Genomic DNA, 22,464 nt, shown 5'->3' on the forward strand with positions numbered 1-22,464 from the left:
CATTAGTTTGGTCAGCTAGGTGGTGCATTGGATACAGTGCGAAGTCTGGAGTCAGGAAGACTCATCTTCATGAGTTCAAATCTGGCCTGAAATACTTACTAGCTATGTGACCCTGGGCAAGTCACTTAACCCTGTATGCCTTAGTTTCCTCCTCTGTAAAATGAACTGGAGGAGGAAATGGCAAACCACTCCAATATCTCTGCCACGAAAACCCAAAAAGAGGTCACCAAGAGGCTGACACAACAACAAAGCTCATTAGTTAACATGCAGTATAAGTCTTTATTGCTCTAGTTAATTAGCACACAATGACCATTAGATTGGAGATTTTACTATTTTCACACATTAGTAACTAACAGAGAACTTGAAGTTAAGTTTTCTTAGTTTCCATCTTTTGCAAAGCAATTCAGTCATATTACTTATATAGACCATTTCTTTCAGTGAAATAGAATCACTAAAAAAAATAATTAAAAAATTAGAAGGAATCTTACAAATTACTAAAATCTAATCTCTTCATTTTGCGGATGAAGGAATTCAGAACCAAATAAATTAGCAAATTAGTTATCACATAATACATACTAGCCATTTGCAGAGCTAAGAATAATATCCCAGGCCATTTGAATTCTAGTAGACTGATTTTTTTGGTTGAATGGCACTGCCTTAAACTCTGGTCATCTATGAAAAATTGCAATGCACATAACTGTCCTGCATCAGAGTAGTTCATGTGAATGGTTGTGAACATCAGTTATTCTGTTTTGGTTAAAATAATTCCAAGGTTTAGAATATAAAGGATACTAAAAGTAATTGCATTTCACCTGGATTTTTTCTTGCTTTTGTCACTAAGAGTGCTGGGAAAGCTAAAAGTATTTTACTTTTGGCACAGGTTTGGGATGAAAACCTTGCAAAATCAGCTGAGGCTTGGGCTGCCACGTGCATTTGGGACCATGGACCTTCTTATTTACTGAGATTTTTGGGCCAAAATCTGTCTGTACGAACTGGAAGGTAGGAGGCAGTTTCACTGATATAATTCATCCACATGAATTTATTGCTTATGGAGCTCAGGCTTGAGCAATACCAGTTGTTGGTCTAATGAAGATTTTTCATTTTGTTCAACTATCAATAAATCACTTGAATAGAGCTTAGTGAAGCCAATTTTCCTCTTTGTTCTAGAAAGTTACACAGCCTTCTGAGCATGAACTGGCTAAAACCCTTCCTCTACCTCAAACCACCCACTAAAATTTTTGTAGTGATCAGCCTTATTCAACCTTCCTCCCAGACAATCCAGGGAAATTCCTTAGCTGCTGCAGAATCCATACTCATGGCTCTGCAGTGCATGAGAAAAGCCCATTTTTAAGGAGAAGAGGTGGAGAATTCAGAGTTGGAAAGAACTATGACAACATTACCATAGGTGTGAGTCATCTCCCCATCTCCTTCCCCTTCTTCCACCCCAGCTCCTGCCAGTTCCTTCCACCTACACTGACTCTGCTTCAACAAGTTTGCCCTGCTCTGGAAATACTTGATTACATCAAGATTATTGTCTATGCACCCTCTGCAGAAAGTTGTACAAAATACAACTTTCTTTAACTTGAGGTAAGGGAGTATGTGAAAAAGAAACAGTTCACCCTTAACAGAGTTTAATTTTCATGTGCTGAAGAACTTAAGAACTTTAAATCTATTCATTCTTAGTTGCCTACACATCCTCAATGGAGGTTCTACTTCAGTGTTTTCTCAGACCTTGGAGGTGAGGAGCCTGGGCTCTTTCTCTCAAAGGTAATATCATTAGAGTACATATTCTGGCTGATTTAACCACACTGGGAAAACTCCAAACAGAGCCCCGACTGGGGGCAGACTCTCCATCTTATCCAAGTTCAAGAAGTTCATTGAAAGAAACTTGGTATCTAGGTGATTTTTTGTTTTGATTTTGATTTTTTGCTCTGAAAATCCAGGAAATTTTGTTAATGAATCTCATTTCTGTATACTCCCCTTCACATTTATCAGTGATTGTGGCAAGGGGTATAAAAAGAGGCAGAGGGTACAAAAATATCACAGAGTTTTTAGTAAACAAAGAGTTAATTTAATTGTTGGTTATCTGAATATTCATTTCTATCTAAAAAACTTTGAAATAGGAGGAGGAGCTGATTCCTTTCATATTGATACTCTAAAGGAAACCAGAAGACATAAAAAATTGAAACTGAAACAAAGGTAGTTCACAATTTCTCCTTATTAGCATATAAAAAAGTGCTTGATGTTTATTTCATCCAGAGGCAAAAAGAAATGGGGTACTTGATTACCTTATCCTGCAGTGCTCACAATGACCATATCCAATGAGACCATATTAGACATAGTCTGAGTTTATGTGCCATATTCATTGCAATGTTGATAGAGTAGAGAGACTCTATGAAAAACTTAACAAGACCCAAACCAAATCAAATCAATATATGCCTTTATACTTTATTTTTCAATGTACAGGTTGATATAAAGGAATAATTAACCTCTACAAAATACTTTAAAGTTTGCAAAGCAATATAGATATAGTTATAGTACATATATATATATAATACATACACATAATGCATGAAGTACTTAGTACATATACATATGTATGATATGTATGTGTGGTTTCATTTGAGCTTCACAAGAAAGGTAGGTATTATTATTTTATCCCTTTTATACGTGAGGAAACTGAAACAAGAGTAAATTTCCCAGGATCACACAGCAAGTATGTCACATTTGCAGCAGGATTCAAACTCGAGTTTTCCTACTTCCTACCTCAGCACTTCCTCTATTGTGACTCCTATTCACCTAGCTGTCTCCATCTATTACACCACCTCAGAATATAAAAGCAATATTACAAAATATATCTCATTATCAAAAAATGAAAGAGGACCAAAATTTTTAGATTCATCAGAAACCCATGCTTATACAGAATCAAGATTTTCTTTAAGAGAATCAGGAGGTATGGGATGAAATGAAAACTTAAAAAAAACAACAGATAGGAAACTACAGGTTAAAGACATAGCAGTCATTTCAGAATGAGCTATTTGCATGTTGTCAAACAAGCATATTGTTTTTGGAACAAAGGCCAAAATTAATTTCAAATTTGCATAAAACTTAAAGAGATGTGTGTAATTGGAACAGTTCCAACCTAACCTGTTTAAACAAATTGTTTATTGAAAAAAATACATTAATTCTATTAATAAATTCTTAGAGAAACAGATGCTACAACCAAAATGTTGAAAGAGCCATAAAACTACTTTAGGAAACAAACCATTCGTCTCATTGTCAACTGAAGAGACATGGAAGCCAAGAGCAACAACTCTTCAGAAGACAAGCTCCTTTTTTTTTTGAAAAGTCATCACACAGATAATGAAATGTGTGGAAAAAAAAAACAAACTAGCCTTTAAGAAAATAAATGTGATATTCATCTAAGTTAAATCATCCTCTTAGCATACATAGTTGAAAGGAAATACATGTAAAAGTGATTCAATTTTATCATTTATGTACCAAGCACCATATTACCAATGATGCCTTGAGCATGAGAAACAGCATAAAAGATATTTCATAGAACATAGATTTAGAAGTAGAAGGAATCAGAAGCCATACAGTCCAACATCTTCATTTTACAGATTAGAAAACTGAGGCTGGGTGAGGTTAAATGATCTTCCCAGGGTCGAAGAGTTCAGAGGCAGGATTTGAACTCATGTTTTTGTGACTCCAGGCCAAGCCCTCTAGTCTTTGTACCATTTAGAGTTGAAAAGGGCTGCAGTGGCCATGTAATTCAGCTGAAACCTGGGAGTAATATCTTCTATAAAACTCCTGACAAGTGATCAGCCAGCCGAAGGCCTGAAATGAAGGGTAGCCTGCCATTTTCTAGGCAGTCCCTTTTATTATCAAAAAGACCTGAGTGTCTAGGAGAGAGGATGCCAGTCATATAGAAAGAATGAGATATAACAGATACTCCAAGTGATGCATTGGTACTGCGGAGATATTAAAAGAACAAAAGGAAGATAAATAGAGCATTTAGGTGAATTCTCAATGGAAGGACACTGACAAAATTTCAGGAAGGAGAAGATATTGAGAGACTGTGATCAATATCAGTCGAGGAAATATGCACACTATTGTGATCATTGATCTACAAAGTGTCTAAGTCCATGTAAGCAATTCTTGATTACTAAAGGAAAAAAATACCAATGAAAAACAATATCACAGCAAATAAAAAAGTTTGTCTTTGAAAGACAATCAACCACACATTCTAGGCCTGAGCTCCTCCTTGTTTGACTCTATTGATAGTGCTCTAGGGACCCACTAATTCCTCACGAGGAAATTGATCTGTGACATATTCACAGCTTATTCTGACAGTGGGCCAGGGATGAGGAGCCTATGGCCTCAAGACCCCATGTGGCCTTCTAGTTCCTTGGGTGTGGCCTTTTGACTGAGTCCAAACTTTACAGAACAAATCCTTTTTATTAAGGGGAAGTTTGTATTCAGTCAAAGGCTGCACTTGAGGACCTAGATGACCATATGTGACCTCAAGGCCACAGGCTCCCCACCCCTGGTAGCCCCACTTCCTCTGTGTTTCCCCTTTTTCTCTCTCTCTCCTCAATCTCTCTCCCTCTCCCCCTCTCTCATTTCCTTTCCTCCACCTCCATTTCTCTCCTTTTTATTTTTATATCTAGGTATCGCTCCATTCTCCAACTGGTAAAACCATGGTATGATGAAGTGAAAGACTATGCTTTTCCATATCCTCAAGACTGCAACCCCAGATGCCCTATGAGATGTTATGGACCAATGTGTACACATTACACACAGGTAATCAGAGTTGTCTTCATTTTTAATATAAATTTAAAATATGCTTGCTATTTTCATGTTATTATGTATTTTATTGGATCTTGGACTTCAACAAAAGAATAATTATTTATTTAGATGGTCTGGGCTACTTCTAATCGGATTGGCTGTGCAATCCATACCTGCCAGAACATGAATGTTTGGGGAGCTGTGTGGCGGCGAGCAATTTACTTGGTATGCAACTATGCCCCCAAGTAAGTATTTAACTTTTATTTAATAGACACTTCATAGAATCCTCATTTATGGTCAGTTACCTGTTCTGATTCTGTTGTACCAGGGCCTCCTTTTCTGTTACATGAGACATGTAATTGATGTGCCTATCTTTTGCAAGAGAGGAGTGATTTTCTATTGACAATGAATGTAAATCCTTTGAATTCAAACTTATCTTGCCTAAAATATCTGTATTTCTCATTAGCCAAGGTATGGGAAATAGAATAGGAGTACAGGGTTTGGGGTTATGTAGGTAGGCTTGGAGAATAAGAAGAATGTATGTTTTTGTATTCTCTACAGTCCTGAGGCCTAGCATTGTCCAGATATGCTTGCTGGGATGTGGGGTTATGGGGGCATTAATTTGGCAGAATCTAAGTTAAAGGTCTATCCTACTCTTAGATTTCTCTCATATGAATCATCTATGATAAAGAAGGATTTCTCAACCACCATCCCCTCAAGATTAGGAATTCCAGGCTCTAAACTAGAAAAATTAGTTTGTAATATGATATTTGCATAGCATTCTCATCAGTTTCTTTCTTTCTTTTTTTTTAACTTTTTAGGCAATTGGGGTTAAGTGACTTGCCCAGGGTCACACAGCTAGTAAGTGTCAAGTGTTTGGCCCGAGACCGGATTTGAACTCAGTTCTCCTGACTTCAGGGCCAGTGCTCTATTCACTGTGCACCTAGCTGCCCCATCATTAGTTTATTTCTTTAAAAAATTTAGACTTGAAGTTTCATTGGTATAGGGAATTTCTAACATGGAAACTCTCTCTACCAATGCAGGTCTGCATGTCTTAGAGGACTGCCTGAAGCACTGAAAGGTTAAGTGGCATGTCAAGTAATATGTGTCAAACTCAACTTTATTGACAGTTACATGCAGGGTCCTCAGGACAGAGCCATACAGGGAATTTTCTATGGATCTTTCATCATAGTGTGGATTATGAAAACTAAAAGTTCCTTTATAAAACTGGACTGTTTTGTGATTATACCTGTTGAATTCTTCCCTGGGATTTATGAGGAAGAATCTCCAGAAATTATTTTTTAATTGTTATCAGCAATAAAATAGTTTCCATGGAAGTAAAGTACATTGGAAAGGTAGCTCCTTCATTTATTTTCTTAAACTAGATTTCTGAATCACATGTATTATATGGACCCCTGAAGATAAATGAGGATATTTGATCAAAAGGTAGATTTTAAATATGGATAGTTTCTTTTTTTAAAAAAAAATTACTGATCTTTCAATTTATATGCAAATAAACTCCTATCTCCTTTCTCCTGGATTTTCCCAACAGTCTTTTGTTGATCTCCCTATATCTAGTGACTTCCTCTCCAATCAATCTTTCACACAGTTACCAAATTAATATGCCTAATATGCTTATTTGATCATATCACTCCCTTGCTCAAGGAGCTTAAATGACCCCCTGTTACATCTAGTATAAAACACTAATTCCTCTTTTTGGCATGCTCTTGCTTATGTCCTCCTCCTCATCTCACACCATTCAGTTGCCTTATACTTCTATCTCCTCCTTCACCCAATCTCACATGAAGAGTAGGTAGCCTTTTTCCATGCCAAGGCTAACCTCTCTACATGAATAAATGGTCCCATTGCTTCTTTCTCCAGCAGATTGCCCCCTGTATCATCCCACTCTCATTAATTTTCAGTCGCTCACTGTCTGCTGGTGACTTTTCTATTGACTACAAACAAGCCCATTTCTTCCCTATCTTCAAAAAATAATGTTCTTTTGAGGCATCTATCCCCATTAGTTATCACACCATATCTCTTCTCCTTTTGTTGTTTTTTTTAACTTAAATTTATTTATTTTTAGTTTTCAACATTCACTTCCATAAGATTTTTAGTTTTAAATTTTCTCTACCTTCCATTTCTTTCCCACCCTACCCTGGAGATGGCGTACAATCTGATATAGGCTCTATATGGAAATTCATGTTGAGCATATTTTCCCATTAGTCATGACATAAAGAACAATTAGAACTAATGAGAGGAACCATGATAATGAAGCAATAGAACAAAACAACAAAGGAAAAAGAGAGCAAATAGTATGCTTCCATCTGCATTAAGACTCCACATTTCTTTCTCTGGGTGTGGATCCCTTTGGTGTTTCAAATTCTTAAGAAGGCTGTCTACGATCAGTGCCTCCACTTTCTTTCATCTCATTCTCTTCCTAGTTCTCTGCAGTCTTGTTTCTGACCTCATCATTCAATTGAAATTATTCCCTCTGAAGTTACCAATGATTTCTTATTCACCAAATCTTGTGACCTTTTCTTGATTCTTATCCTTCTTAACTTCTCTCCAGCCTCTAATACTGTTGATCACGCTCTTCTCCTTGATAATCTCCTCTTTCTAGGTTTCCATGACACTATTTCTATCCTAGTTATCCTCCTACCCATCTGACCACTCTTCAGTATCCTTTTCTGGCTCTCATCCAAGTTGTACCCACTAACTGGATGTATCCCAAGGCTCATTCCTGGGCCCTCTTCTCACCTCTATATCATTTCCATTGTTGATCTCATCTACTCTCATGAATTTAATTAGCATCTCTATGCTGATGATTACTAAACCTACTTATCTAGATCTAATCTCTCTCATGACCTATCCAGTCACTGAACTCCAAATGCCTGTTGGATATCTCAAACTGGATATCCTATAGCTATTATGAACTCATCATGTACAAAGGTAGATGCAGAAAGCTGAACTCATTTTCACCCCAAACCCTTCCTTCTTCTAAACTTCTTTATTACTGCTAAATATACTACCATCTTTCCAATCATCCATGTTTGTAGCGTAAGTATCATCTTTGACTCCTCACTCTCTCTTACCCACCATATCTATTCTGTTGCTAAGTTCTATCAGTTATACCTTCATAACATTTCTCTTATATGCCTGCTTCTCTCCTTTGACACAGTCACCATCCTGTGCAGGTCCTCACTACCTCATGACAGTAGTCTTCTGGTTAGTCTCCCTGTCTCAAGTCTCTCCCTTGTCTGCCATCATTCACTTAATTGGACTATTGACCTTCCTAAAGTGCAGGTTTAATGAAGTTCACTGCCCTATTTAATGAACTATAGTGGCTCCTTTTCACCTCCAGGATAAAATATAAAATTTTCAATTTATTGTTCAAAGATCTTTGTAATGGCCCCAGAGGTGTGCTGGAGTTAGGTCCTACTGGCTCACTGTTTTTTTTTTTTTTTCCTTAGTGTGAGAATTTACACCTTGGGAATTGAAAAATGATACAAATGAGGACTTGATTTATTTTTTTGTTGATTGTCTAGACTTAAGAAAGTGATGGAGAAAATGTTAACGCAAAGAGTATGTTCTTCACACATTTTTACACTTTTGGAGTTTTAACATTTAACCAGTATACCCCTGCCTGGCCTCCTCCTGCCTTTCTAATTTCCTTATACTTGATTCCTTCCCACATTCTCTTTTGACCCAGTAACAATGACCTCCTTGTCTTTCCTTGCATAAAATGTTCTATCTCCAGCCTGGGCATTTTCACTGGCTGTCGCCTTTGTCTAGAATTTTCTCCATTTTCTGGAATCCCTGGCTTCCTTCAAGTTCCAGCTAAAATTCTGTCTTCTACAAGAAACCTTTCCTAATACTCCTTGATCGGAAGCCCTTCCTTCTGTTGATTATTTTAATTTACTTTGTATATGTCTTGATTGTACACAATTATTTGCTTGCTGTCTCTTCCATTTTACTGGAAGCTCCTTGAAAACAGGCATTTTGTGTGTTTGTTTTCCCAATGCTTAGCACAGTTCTTGCCCCATAGTAGGTGCTTAATAAACATTTGTGACTATTACTGACTTTCCAATCTGTTTCCAACTTTTATTTTTTAAAGTTCCTTTTAGCTTTTTTGATAAATTTTGATTTGCCATGGAAGAAAAACCTAAATTTACAATGAATACTCTCTGAAAACAATTAAATATAATAACAATAAAGATTACTTGAAACTGATGGTACATGCAAATGTTTATGTAGTACCATTTTGTGGTATATTGTGTATAACCTGAATTTTGTTGCTGTTCAATATTGTCTGTTTTAAACTAAAGTTTTTTTTTAATTAAATGATATATATTTCTTGCTCTGTTACCCCTTTACTCCATTAGGAGAAAAAAAGAAAAAAAATAAGGAAAGCAAATTCCATCCAACAAAGTCAAAGTCAAACAAAAAAAAAATCCTTTACGTTCCATGCTTTCAAAGTAGGTGCCTCATTCTACATCTTGAATCTATCACCTCTATTAGGAGATGGACAGAATGCTTCTTCACTAGTCCACTGGAATCATGGGTGGTCATTACATTGATCATATTTTTTGTAGCTTTCAAAGTTGTTTATCTTTGTGGTGTTGTTGTTTGTTTGTTTTGTTTTTTGGTGAGGCAATTGGGGTTAAGTGACTTGCCCAGAGTTACACAGCTAGTAAGTGTTATGTGTCTGAGGTTGGATTTGAACTCAAGTCCTCCTGACTCCAAGACCAGTGCTGTATTTCCACTGCACTACCTAGCTGCCCCTGTGGTGTTTTTTTTTTTTTTTTTTTTTGAACTTGATTGGTCATGAAGTTTTCTTCTATCCATAAATCTGATAGATAACTTTTCCATGTTTATTTATTTTATGACTTTTATCACAATTTGTTTATTTGTGACCTTTTGTTTATTATATGATCTTTTATATCCAGGTCACATGTTGATTTGGGGCCTATTTTGGCATAAGATGGGAAGTATTCAATTTTCCACATGACTTTTATTTAGTAGTGAGTTTTTATCCCAGTGTTGTTTATCAAACACTAAGCTACAGGATTTGTTTGCTTCTCCATATTGTATATGAATCTGTACTACTAATCAGCTTCTCTATTTTTAATAAATATCAAATCATTTTGAAATTTACTGATTTATAGCAAAGTTTGAGATATGATACTGTTAGGTCTCCTTCTTTTCCATGGTTTTTAAAAATTATTTTCCTTGAAATCATAGAGTTTTCCCTCCTTATGCATAACCTTTGTGATATGTTGTTTTAGTCTCTTTGCTAGCATTTTATTTAAAATTTTCAATCAATGTTCATTAAGCATACGGGCCTATAGTTTTCTTTGTCTATTTTCTTCAACTTACCTTTCCAGGCTCATTACTTTCCTTTTTGTACTCTATGCTCCAGAAAAGCTAACTTGCTATTGTTTTCACACAACATTTCATCTTATAAATCTTTGCCATTGTACTGGATGTCCAATGTTCTGCCTCTTTGCCTCCATCTCTTGGAATCACTAGTTCCTTCAAGGCTCAGTAAAATCATACCCAATGAGGTTTTTTCCTTACTCCATCATTGTTGGTATCCCTCCTAAATCAGTGGGTACTCATTTGGAGATGTCCTATATTTACTCATCTGTGATGATGTTGTACAACCCTGATGTAATTCAAAGTCCTTTAGAATATGATCTCTCACTTTTTTCTATGTATCCATAGCACCTAGTACAGTTCTTGGCACACAGAAGGCACTAAATATTTTTTCGATTAATTGAATGAAAGAAGAAATGATCTATGTGATACTCTTCATGACACACCTCTAAAAATCATTTGTCGAAGGTCCTATCGTGATCATTTTCAGTTACTCCCTCTAGACTAGTAAATCGATTAATGTTCATCAATACTTTACTTAGACTACTCTCACTCAATAACAGAAAAAGAACTGATGATAAAAGGTTCCCCTAGTTTCATTTGATCTAAAGAAAGATAATATTTAAAGGATTTATGACATTGTTAGTGTTTTCCAAAGTATGATCCAAACAAACCCATGCTCTCCAACACTTCCAGTTAGGAGAGAGAATGCGAATATATTGCTAAGTTACTCACCATTATTGTGCATGCCAATGACTATGCTTAAATAAAGATCATAAAATAAAAAGTATAGAAATTGACTGATGATCCTCCATTGATAATTTATATCAGGAAAATGACAAAAAGGAGACTTAGGAAAGTTACAAATTAAACATCAAAATTATTCAAGCCATTTTAGATTGATAGCCTGATATTTAGTGACAATGTCTTTCCTACCATTTAGTATTTATAATAATGCACACAGTACCTATAAGTTCAGAGAAGGCCTGAACTGGAGAGGAAGGGTAGTGGTGGCTGTGGAATTGTTAAGAAAAGGAGATATACATGAGTGATAATAGAATCACAAATTTAGAAGTGGAAAGACTTCAGAGACTATTTAGTCCAAGTTCTTCATGTTACAGGTGAGCAAATTGATATCCATGTATATGAGATGACTTGTCCAAGATCACAGAGGTAGTAATTATCAGAGGCAGGACTTGAATTTAGGTTCTCTGACTCAAGGGCATCATTCTGTCCATTGCTGCCGCTTAAGTGTTGTGAAGACAAAAACAACAAGATTTGACAATTAATTGAATATTTATGATTGGTTAAAATAAGGAGTCAAGAATGGTGCCAAAGTTGGAAACCTGGGAGACTGGAAAGGTGGTGGGGCCCTCAAAATTAATGGGAAAGTTCAGCATAGGGAAAAGATTTTTTTTGGAGAATGAACATAATGAGTTTGGGTTTCGACAGTTTCAAATGCATAGGGTTTCAGATGTATATATTGCTAATATTCAATAAGCAGTTTTAGATGCAAAAGTTAACATATTATTACATATTAAATATATCATATAATTAAATAGATGCATCAAAAGATGAATGTGTAAATCAGAAAATCAACTGTATAGAGATAACTGAACACATGGAAGCAAGTTTTGTCAAGTGAGGTTATACAGAAAGTGAAAAGAAGAGGGCCCAAAAGCATGATAACAATCAAGATACAGAAAAGGAGATGAAGGAGTGAGGCAGCTAGGCAGCTCAGTGCACAGAGCACTGGGCCTAGAATCAGGAAGATGAGTTCAAATCCTGCCTCAGATACTTACTATAGCTATGTGACCCTGGACAAGTCATTTAATTTCTATTTGCCTCATTTTTCTCAACAATATGATATGGATAATAACAGCTCCTACCTCTCAGGTTGTTGTGAAGACCCAATGAGAAAGCATCTGGCACAGATGCTGGCATGAAGTATTGTTTGTTCAGTCATTTCAGTTGTGTCGGATTCTTCATGACCCCATTTGAGGTTTTCTTGACAAAGACACTTAAGTGGTTTGCCATTTCCTTTTCCAGCTTACATTTTACAGATGAGGAAACTGAGGCAAGTAGGGTTAAGTGACTTGCTCAGGGTCATATAGCTAGTAAGTATCTGAAGCCAGATTTGAACTCAAGAAGATGAGTCTTTCTGACTCCAGGCCTGGCACTCTTTCCACTGTACCACCTAGCTGCTCCTCATGCACATAGTACAAACTATTATAAATGTTAGCTATCATTATAAAGTTATCAGTGATGATTAAAAGGTTAATATAAGAGCATTAGCATGCCTTTTCATTTTTTCATTTATTTCTTATCCTTCATCAGTATTTTTAAATAAATACTCCTGGCATGATCTGGTTTCTTTGGATCCCACACCAAATTTTCTGCAGATTTGTTTTCTCTGACACCAACCACTTGTTTGCTGTTTTGTGGGAAAATGTACTTTTACTTTTCCATTTCTATCTATGATGTTTTGCAAATGAGTTTATGTTCTAAACTTTTGCCATTGGTAACCATGTCTTTTCCTTTAGCAGAAGACCAATTATTTGTTGACTAAGGCAATTTCTGGGTTCTTTTGGCCCCCTTTACATACTAGCTAAATTTCTGTAGTAAATGGCAATATTGATATCCATTTTCTCCTCTCATTGCTTCAACTTCATCTCTTATCATTTATTTCTTGTAATCTGGCTTCTGACTTCATCACTCAGCTGAAACTGTTCACTTCAAAGTTGCCAATGATCTTTGAATTGCTAAATCCTATGGCCTTTTCAATCCTCACACTTCTTGGTCTATCTTGGCTAAATGGCTCACGAAGTGATATTTATCATTGTCTTTTGGCATACAAAGAAACTTACCCTTTCAACTCCTTTATTTTCCTCTCCGAGGAAAAACTACAAGTTATCCTTCTATTTAGCTATGATTACAATATCATTATGTCTTTTGCTTTCACATTTAAGAAGGATGTCAATATGAACATGATTCAGTTCATCCAGTGATATTTCAGCTTGATAATCATTGGACAAAGATTATACATTAAGAGTATTAACATTTCAACTAATGTTTTGAATTATATAAGAATAATATGATTGTCACCCTCTAAGTATTATAGAGCTTCAAAAATATTACTTAGTTTTTAATCCACATTATACTAGGTATTTTGCAGCATTTCAAAAATTTCCCATTTATTTCTTTGTGTTTTTGCTTTAAATATGCAAAGGAGTGTAGTATAGCCTTGTTCTATATTACTAATCCTAGATTAAGTAGTATTGAATGTAAGATTTGAATGAAAAGGAGAAATCCTTGTGGACATACAATGTGACTGTCCAGTCTACTCTAAGGTTCCTTCATTTGAAGTAGTAAGCATAAACAGAAGAATACAACAAGACTATTCTGCATTGACTTCAAGGAATTTTTGAAATTACCTACTTCAATACCTTCACTTTAAAGAAGAGGAAACAGTGAGTCAGGGACTGAGCCAAGATCAGGCAGAGATTGTGGCAAATTCCAAACTAGACTCAAAGTCACCCTAATCCTAGTTTAGTGCCCTTTTCTCTATATCACATAGTTTTCCATAGCCAAATAAATGGTTAAGCTCCATTTTTTTTGATGATTAAAAAAGTGTGCGAAAGAAAATTTTTGACTTAATGTCAACTCTGAGATTCTATGCTTAAAGGAGTAGGGAAATTAAGCATAACACAATGTGAACATATTTACAATAGGAGTGATATCAAGAGAATTATGTGGCAATCAATATTTGCTTTATATTAATTAGTATGTTCCATGTTTAGAACAGCCAGCTTTCATTCAAGTGATTCACTCAAAAATCAATCAATTTAGCCTATCAAGCATTGTGATTAGTAAATCCCCCATTCATGCAAATGTTATTTGATACTGTATCTTAATGAAATGTTTCTTTATACCTTGAGTCCAGCCATTCTACTAATATATAGACAAATTAGATGTCATTTTAGAAAAGAACAAGAACACTTTGTAACAACAAAATAACAGCCATATGACATAGGACATTAACCCCCACTAACTTCACTGGAGTCTATAATGGGTGTCTTTCATTCTCCTCCTCTATCTCCTCCTTCTCCTCCTCCTCCTTCTCCTTCTGCATCTTTCTGTCTGCCTGTCTCTGTCTCTCTGTCTCTGAGGTGTCTCTGTGTCTCTCTGTGTCTTTGTCTCTGTGTCTCTGTCCAAAGTTGCCAATGATTTTTTAGTTGCCAAACTAATGGCCTATTCTTTATTCTCCTTCTGCTTGACCTTTGCAGCATTTGACACTACATGCTCTCTTCTCTTTGGATTTTTATCACATTACTCTCTCCTTGTTCTTCTCCTAGTTTCCCGAGTATCTGTTCTGAACTTTCTTTGATAGATATTTATCCATGTCATAATCATTAACCTTGAATGGTCCCCAAAGCTGTGTCTTGGGCCCTCCTCTCTCTTCAATATCTCCACTGGTGATCTTATCAGCTCATATTGATTCAATTATCACCTCTATGCTCATAATTCTCACATCTACTTATCAAGCTAAACCTTTTCTCATGACCTGGCTCATCTCCTATCTCTAAATGACTCATTGGACATCTAAAAATGGATACCCTATAGACATCTTAAAATCAGCACATACAGAACTAAACTCATTGTCTTTCCCTCCAAACCTCCTCTTCCAAACTTTCTTATTACTGTTGAGGACACTACCATCCTCCCAAGTCATCCAGGCTTGCAAACTAAGTATCATTCTCAACTCCTCAAACTCTCTCAGCCACCATCTTTAATCTTTTGCCAGGTCCTGCCAGTTCTACTTTAACATCTCTCCTGTTCCTCATCTTCTTCCTTTTGACACAGCTGCCATCTCAGCATAGGCTCTCATTATCTCATGCCTAGACTATTGCCTTCTGGTTGGTTTCTCTGTGTCATCTCTTCCCACTCCAGTCTATCCTTCACTCAATATCAAAGTGACAATCTTAAAATATAGGTCTAATCTTGTCACTCTTCCATTTAGTAAACTCCAGTGGTTCCCTGTTTCTTCCAAGATTAAATTTAAAATCAAGGTTGTGATCTCTCCTGCCCTTCCAGTGATCTGGTACTTTACTACCTAATGTATACTCTATGATCCAGTGGAACTGGCCTCCTTTCTGTTCATATGGGATACTCCATTTCACAAATCGTGCCGTTTCATTTGCTGTCATCCATCACTGGTACTTACCCCTTCCTGTCTTTGCCTCCTGACTTCTTTGGCTTCCCTCAAGTCTCATCCCAAACCCTACATTCTGCCAGGAGTTTCGCTCAATAGTAGTTACTCAATAGTAGCACTTTCTGTTGGAGATCACCTCCAATTTACATGTATAAAGCTTGTGTGTCCATAATTATTTATAGCTTGTCTCTTGTGAGCTACCTGAGGACAGAGATTGTTTTTGCCAGTCTTCCTGTTCCAAGCCCTTATCACAGTATTTAGCACAAAGTAAGTGCTTAATAAATGCTTGTTGTTGTTGAATGAGCACAATCCCAATGATTCCAAAAGCGAACTAGATTTAAACTCAATGTCTGATCTTATATACACACAACAGGTAAATGGCTGTGTTCTTTCACAGAGTAATTTTTTTTTTGCGTTTATGTAGGAGCAACTTAATTTTCAAACTACGTTATAAATGTTAAAATTCTATTTTTTTTCCTTCGTTCTAGGGGAAACTGGATTGGAGAAGCACCATACAAAGTAGGAGTGCCATGCTCAGCTTGTCCTCCCAGTTATGGAGGATCTTGTACTGATAACCTTTGTTTTCCAGGAGTAACATCAAACTACTTATACTGGTTTAAATAATTAAAATTTTCCCCCTTTCTTATTCAGTAGGATGGTTTTTGGGATATCAAAGCTTGTAAATTGAATTTTGCACATATTATGCAAAATTTTTATAGTAATCATTTTATCTTTTGGTATTCATTTGTATAAATTAGCTTTTGTATAGTATAAATTCATTTGACCCTTTGGGAAGTAAAAAGTGTTCATTCATAATCCCCAGTACTAACAGAAAATAAGCATAAATTATTTGAAAAGAAAACAACATGATTCCTAATGTGAATATTCTAATTGTTTTAAAAAATGAATTGAGTAATAATTTATTCATTTCCAAAATGTATTATTCTTAGGCAACAATTTTTTTAAGGATAAGATTGATCTTTTACCAGAAATGAAAATTAATTTATGGTATGGCATAACATATGAAAGAATATAATTTAATATTGAAATAGAGAAATAAGTTTCCATTTGATTGTAAAATGTGTGAGATGAAGGACATTTTCAGGAATACTTTCTTATGGTGGCCTATTAGGATATCTCACAAAATGGCATTCAGCAATATCTGGAACAAGTTCATTTCTGTTAGAAAGGTGAAAAAGTAAAATCATCAAAGGATTTGGCTTCTTTTGGTTAACAAAAGATAGGATTTTTCCCCCAATTACTTCTTAGCAGCAATTAACTCAGACTTTAAAAAAAATTCAAAAAGCAATGTGATACAGTGATTTACATTCTAAGTTTGTATTGCCACTGACTGCCTGCGGGGCCAGAGGCAAGTTAAATTCTACACTTGTTTCCTGTAAAGTATTATCATAATACTCCACAGACTCATGGACTGGGCATGTGATGGCTGAAGCAATGTGGTTTGAGAGATGCTGACATCTTCCGCCAATTATTAAAATGTAAATTTATAAAAGGGGAAGGGAAGGAAGGAGAGCAATGTTAGCACCTGTTAATGTATCATTAGTAGGCAAGTTATCAGATCATGTGACTAACCCCTTAGAAAGCAGGACTCTAAGGGAGTTGGGACACAGGAATAGTAGGATTTTATGAAGGATATAATAAAGAGATGAATAATCTCTCAAGCATAAGACAGAGGAGAAGGTCACTTGGGAAATTTCAGTGAGAAACCTTGAGGTTGTTGGGGATATTTTGAATATAAAGACTATATTTACAGAACATTTCCAAAAGTAGAAGCATGGGATTACAAAGAATGACCTTACCAACTTTGTAATTGTGCCTGGGGTGAATGAATCAACCTATTTTGTGAATTAGTGAATCAATCTATTTTATGAATTAGTGATACAGTATTCATACACTTTTCATGGAAGCAGTTGTTCTACATGTTTGATTGGGGAAAGATATATAATCTTTCTATATTTTATTTCTAGTTTGTAAAGCAGGAATGATGATCTTTGGTGCCTATTTCACAATTTCCTGTGAGGGTAAATAATACCATATTAATGGAGATTTTGTTAACTAAGAGGCAAGAGTAGAGACTATAACTTGAATGTCTATTAAAATTAAAATGTTTCTCTTAAATATTAATGAATACACATTTGGGAATTAAGAAACCAACAGAAATAATTAGTATCATTGCATCTCTAAAGCCTTTGTAAAGACCAAGAAAAAGTTAAAAGTATCAAACTATGTGTTCATTAAAACAATTACATTAATTGTCAGACCTATTAGATTAATGATTATGGGCTATGCATTTTTGAATTACACTCATAGAGTGATGTTTTCCAAAAACAACTAGAATTATACACTAATTTATAATTTAGTAACTTTGCTGAAAATTGTATAACGGGTATATTTGTTATTGTAGCTGTTACTTTAAAGAAATTAGTAATATAAAGTGCCCGTGTGAAATATTTTTTTCCAGGGCTAAAGCTAATGAAAGTATGCTAGTAGCAATTAAATGTATATATATATATATATATATATATATTTTTTTTTTTTTTTGCAACACACAACAATGGTGCTGGAATAAATATATCAGCATATTATATCACACTGGGCATAAGCTATTTCATAAAAGCAGCTTTCTATAAAATCTGTAGCAAGCATTAAGGTTTTCATTTGAAAATATTTCACTCAAAAGATAGAGTAATGGGTATTCATTGTTTATTGAACATTGTTTACCATCTCAGAATTACAGATTATTTCTCCATAATAGCGTATCCAACAACAACAAAAAGATTTTTAAAAAGTTAATCAATAGATTCTTTTTCTATACAACTGCAAAAAATCAATATGACTTCACTGGCTTCTGTTGTTATCATTTAAGTGGTAAATTTCCTCAAGGATGGATAGTTGTTTGGGTATTGCATAGACAGAACCACAATATTTCATGTGGTAAAGATAATCTTGCCTTAATAAGCATTGCAGAGTGTTAGAACTTATTCCTTGTTTAGTGGCACTAAGTGACATTTTTTGCATGGCCAGTTTGTGCAACTCTGCAAGTTAGCAGATATGCAGTGATCTAAGTCTAGGCACAGAATGCACTTTGGAAGCCCCCAAACAGCTATGTAAGAGTGGGCAAAATTGTATGATAGGTTCCATGCACATAAGTGACTCAGATGATTAGGTTCAAAGTAATGTGTTTTGATTTCATGTACTGTAATGTACTGAACCAGCCTTGCTATTGGGTTGAGCATCCAGATTATTGAATTCAACCTATATCTGAGTCCTAATTTTGAGTAATTTGCATGTGGACAGTGCTTATCACATCATGTTTATTACTTAAATGAACTAGCCAGATAATTTGCATGGATATACCTAACCTAATTGTTCCATTTTGAACTATTATTACATCAGGAAGGGACTCATGCTTAGAATCTGGTCTAATGTCTTACACTGTGTGATAAATCCTTATTTCTACAGATTTTTAGGAGCAAATTTTGGCTCAAATGAGAGCCTTTATGTGCTAAACTGTTCAGGGAGAAGGAAGTTGGGTTCATGACAATGTTAAATAGATTTGAAAATCTATTAGTGGAATCTAAGCACTGATCTATGAAGGGTCAATTACAGATGTTGAATCCCTAACAGTTTGGTGGGAAATGGTGCTAAAAATTCTTTTCAATCAGTACAGCATTTCTGTTATATTTTGGTTCCTTTACAATGAAGATTGTTACTAACAGGCTACATTTTGGTGCTAAATATCCTGGTGCTAAACTGATTGTTAATGCTAGGAGCTTATCTGGGGATCTTTTCCTTCCCTGTCCTACGATTGGCTATTTTAAAAATCCAGTACCTATTTAAGGAATCTGACAACAGCAACAACAAAAATCCATCTTTAACAAGATTAGACAAAATGAGTAATATCAAGATAGTAATATTTTAAGTATATTACTCTAAGGAGTAGTCAAGTAGACTTGAGTTTCTTTAATATAAAGGAAAGTTCTCCAGAAAGATTTCATGGTGAAAAGATTTCACTTATAGCTCTAATTTCCTTCTCCCATAAGTAATACTAAAATGATAAGCAAATGTCAAGGGCAAGGCATCCTAATACTCTTGCTCCCCAAATCTCATACTTTTTCCATTATCCAGATTTTAGTTTGTCCTCCCATGGAATATTCATTGTCCATCTCAACTCTATGTTATTTAAGCAACAAATGTGAGCATCAAAGTCCTCTTATTGAAGTTATGGGAAATTACTTATTTCAGGAGAAAGAAAAAATAAAAACCATTATTTTATACAGCAAGTTTTAATTGTATTCATGTTATACCTCCCTCATCCCCCAAAGCTATGTCTCTGCCAAAAGAAGGTACTGTGTTTTCCTAAATATCACTTACCTAATGGCTATCTCTGATTTGATAACTGTTGTTAGTATTCAGTTAATATTTCTGATTAGTAAAATGAGATATAATTTACGAAATCCTAAAGGATGAAAGCTAAAGAATCAACATCAGCACTCCATAATAGAAATACAAAGGGTTGTTTCACTTTACATATTTTTATAGGAGAATTAACACATATTGGAAAGTTTATTTTCTTCCTTCCATCCCTACCCCCCCTTCCCTTTTATGGATGGTCTTTCAATGTAACTTCTAGGAAAGATTTTATCAAGTTCTATAGGAACTATTCACGTATACCTAGTTACTGAGTAAGGAAAAGTAACCTACATTAGAATTGCAGGTGTATCCTACAAATCAGCTTTGGTTTACTTTCACTTTTTGCTATCAAAAATTGATCCAGGTTTTCCCAAAAAGTGTGTTAATTACTATGTGGTTATGCATTAAAAAAAATTAGAAAAAGTGTATCTATAACTTTAAGTTCCCAGTTAGGCAATCAATCTATAGCCAGGCAGAAATAATACTTCCTGTGAGATTTCTTGCAAACATTAACAGAGGCTAGCTACCTTTATAAGTTGTATATTGGGAGAAAATGCACTCAATGAAAAGGAGGCATTTTATGGGGGAAAGAACTCTAGTTCCTGAGTTTGAAGACCTGCTTCCAAATCCCACCTATTATATTTACTGCCTGTATAACCTTGGGCAAGTCATCTAGCAGCTTTGATTTCCATTTCCTTATCTGGAAATTGGACTAGAGGATCACTCAAGGCCCTTCCAGCTCTGAAATACTAAAGTAATAAGCAAATGTCAAGGACAAGGCATCCTACTACTCTTGCTCCCCAAATTTCATACTTTTGCCATATCCAGATTTTAGTTTGTCCTCCTATAGAATACTCATTTACAATCCAGTAAGTCATTGTAAGAAGCTCACCCAGATTTCTTCATAGTCATGAAGAAATACTATTATTTTCAAGAAGTGTTAGGTTCAGGTAACAGGTTTTTTGGTCCCAAATCCAAGCACCTGTTCCCAGCTTCCAATTTAACAGAAAGACTACAAAATGGAAGTCATAAAACTCAGAAAGTTTAATGTTATTTTATGATTTAAAAAAAATCCACCTAGATAAATATACAATGAATTTCCTTTAATTACAGAATCAAATATCTTAATACAAAGAAATTTTAATTTCATCAACATAATATCTCAAATTTTAATAACTGATTCACATCTCTTTCTTTGATAACCTAAGTATGTCACTAAATTATTCCTGCCTTCATGAACTTCTATTAACTTAAAGACATATCAGTAAAAAGTTAGAAGTCAAGACAAGTGTTGAGAAATTTTGCTTTTGGGCCACTGTTTTAGGAGAGAAAACAATTTTGTCTTGTGTAACAATTGAATGCACAATTTGGTTTTATAGATTTAAAACAACAACCTAGTAGTGAGAAATGCTCTAAAATGTTACATATAGACACATACATATACATATATGTGTGTGTGTATATATATATGTGCATGTATATATATGTATGTGTATTTGTATATGTATTTACACACATGGCACTATGTGAGTTCAAAGCTGTTTCCTTGAGTAGGGAAATACATCTCCCTAGACCTGCTCTGCTGCAGGCACTGGTGCCCTCTTGTGGTTGTTAAAATGTCCTCAGCAAGGTGCATTCTAGTAAAAAAAAAATACAATCTTCTTAAGCACCAAAATATTACTACTCAAACTAATACCCGTAAATGCTTCAGTCTCAAATTGTTTATTGTACTAGTCCACTGAATGGTTAAAAGCAAGAATCCTCAAATACAACTAAACTTTGACAGTTTTCATTATTTCCACATTTAGTGTATTCTTAGATTTTTTTTTTCATTTTTAAGCTTTATACTGCTAGAACTGCTATAAGGAAACTGCTATCAGTTCTTTATGTTTGAGCAGTGTGTTTTATTATCCATTATGCACTTTTGTCTTACAATGCTGGAAAAATAATTGAACCAATCACTCTTGCTTTTGAATGGACTTCTTTTCATGTCAGAAGACAATTTCTGGCAATATTCAGATTTTTGGTCTATCAAATTACTTAATCACACTTTAATCCAATATTCATGCAAGTATACTATTTCATTATTGTAACTTATTACATATAATGAACAAATGATACTATCTTTAAATTGTGATAATTTTCTCTTTTGAATAGAGTGATAAATCATAAAAATTTAAGTTAGAATTTCACAATTGGTTAACATTAATGCTGGCTGTTTTTTGTTTTAATTCTCCTAAACTATAAATAATTTTCAATGCAAAGTCCCATTGATTTTTTAAAAAGAACTGACACAGAGGTATGAGAATATTTTAGCTATAACATACAAATGCTAAACTTGGATCAAATTTTCAAGATAGATATTTAATGACCTACTAGAATTCACTACTTTGAACATAGACTTCAATAGACTTTTGCCTTTATTGCCAAAGTGATGAACTACCTGTGTGACCTTGAACAAGTCATTTAGCTGCCTTGGCCTCTATTTCCTCATCTGGAAATTGAGGGAGTAGGACTAGAGGTGGACTCAGGTCCCTTCCAGCTCTAGGTCTACAATCCAAGTCATCATGAGAAGCTCACCCCAGATTTCTTCATGGTCATACAAGAACGCTGTCATTTTCAAGGAGTGTTAGACTCAGGTAATAGAT

At 35.0% G+C, this 22,464-nt stretch overlaps 1 protein-coding gene across 2 annotated transcripts in view; it reads left to right on the top strand.

Moving 5' to 3' along the window:
• The window catches only part of LOC114054274 (peptidase inhibitor 15), a 48,340-nt gene extending 32,288 nt beyond the window's left edge, over positions 1-16,052 (top strand). For both annotated transcript variants that reach the window (XM_027877462.1, XM_027877463.1), the window contains exons 3-6: positions 881-999; positions 4,674-4,806; positions 4,921-5,036; positions 15,871-16,052. In XM_027877462.1, the coding sequence (XP_027733263.1) occupies positions 881-999; positions 4,674-4,806; positions 4,921-5,036; positions 15,871-16,006 (504 nt within the window). In that variant the 3' untranslated portion in view covers positions 16,007-16,052. The remainder of the gene's footprint in view (positions 1-880; positions 1,000-4,673; positions 4,807-4,920; positions 5,037-15,870) is intronic.
• Positions 16,053-22,464: the final 6,412 nt, after the last annotated feature.

This window comes from Vombatus ursinus, unplaced genomic scaffold (assembly GCF_900497805.2).
Source record: "Vombatus ursinus unplaced genomic scaffold, bare-nosed wombat genome assembly UNPS02014812.1, whole genome shotgun sequence".
Taxonomy (NCBI): Eukaryota; Metazoa; Chordata; class Mammalia; order Diprotodontia; family Vombatidae; genus Vombatus; species Vombatus ursinus.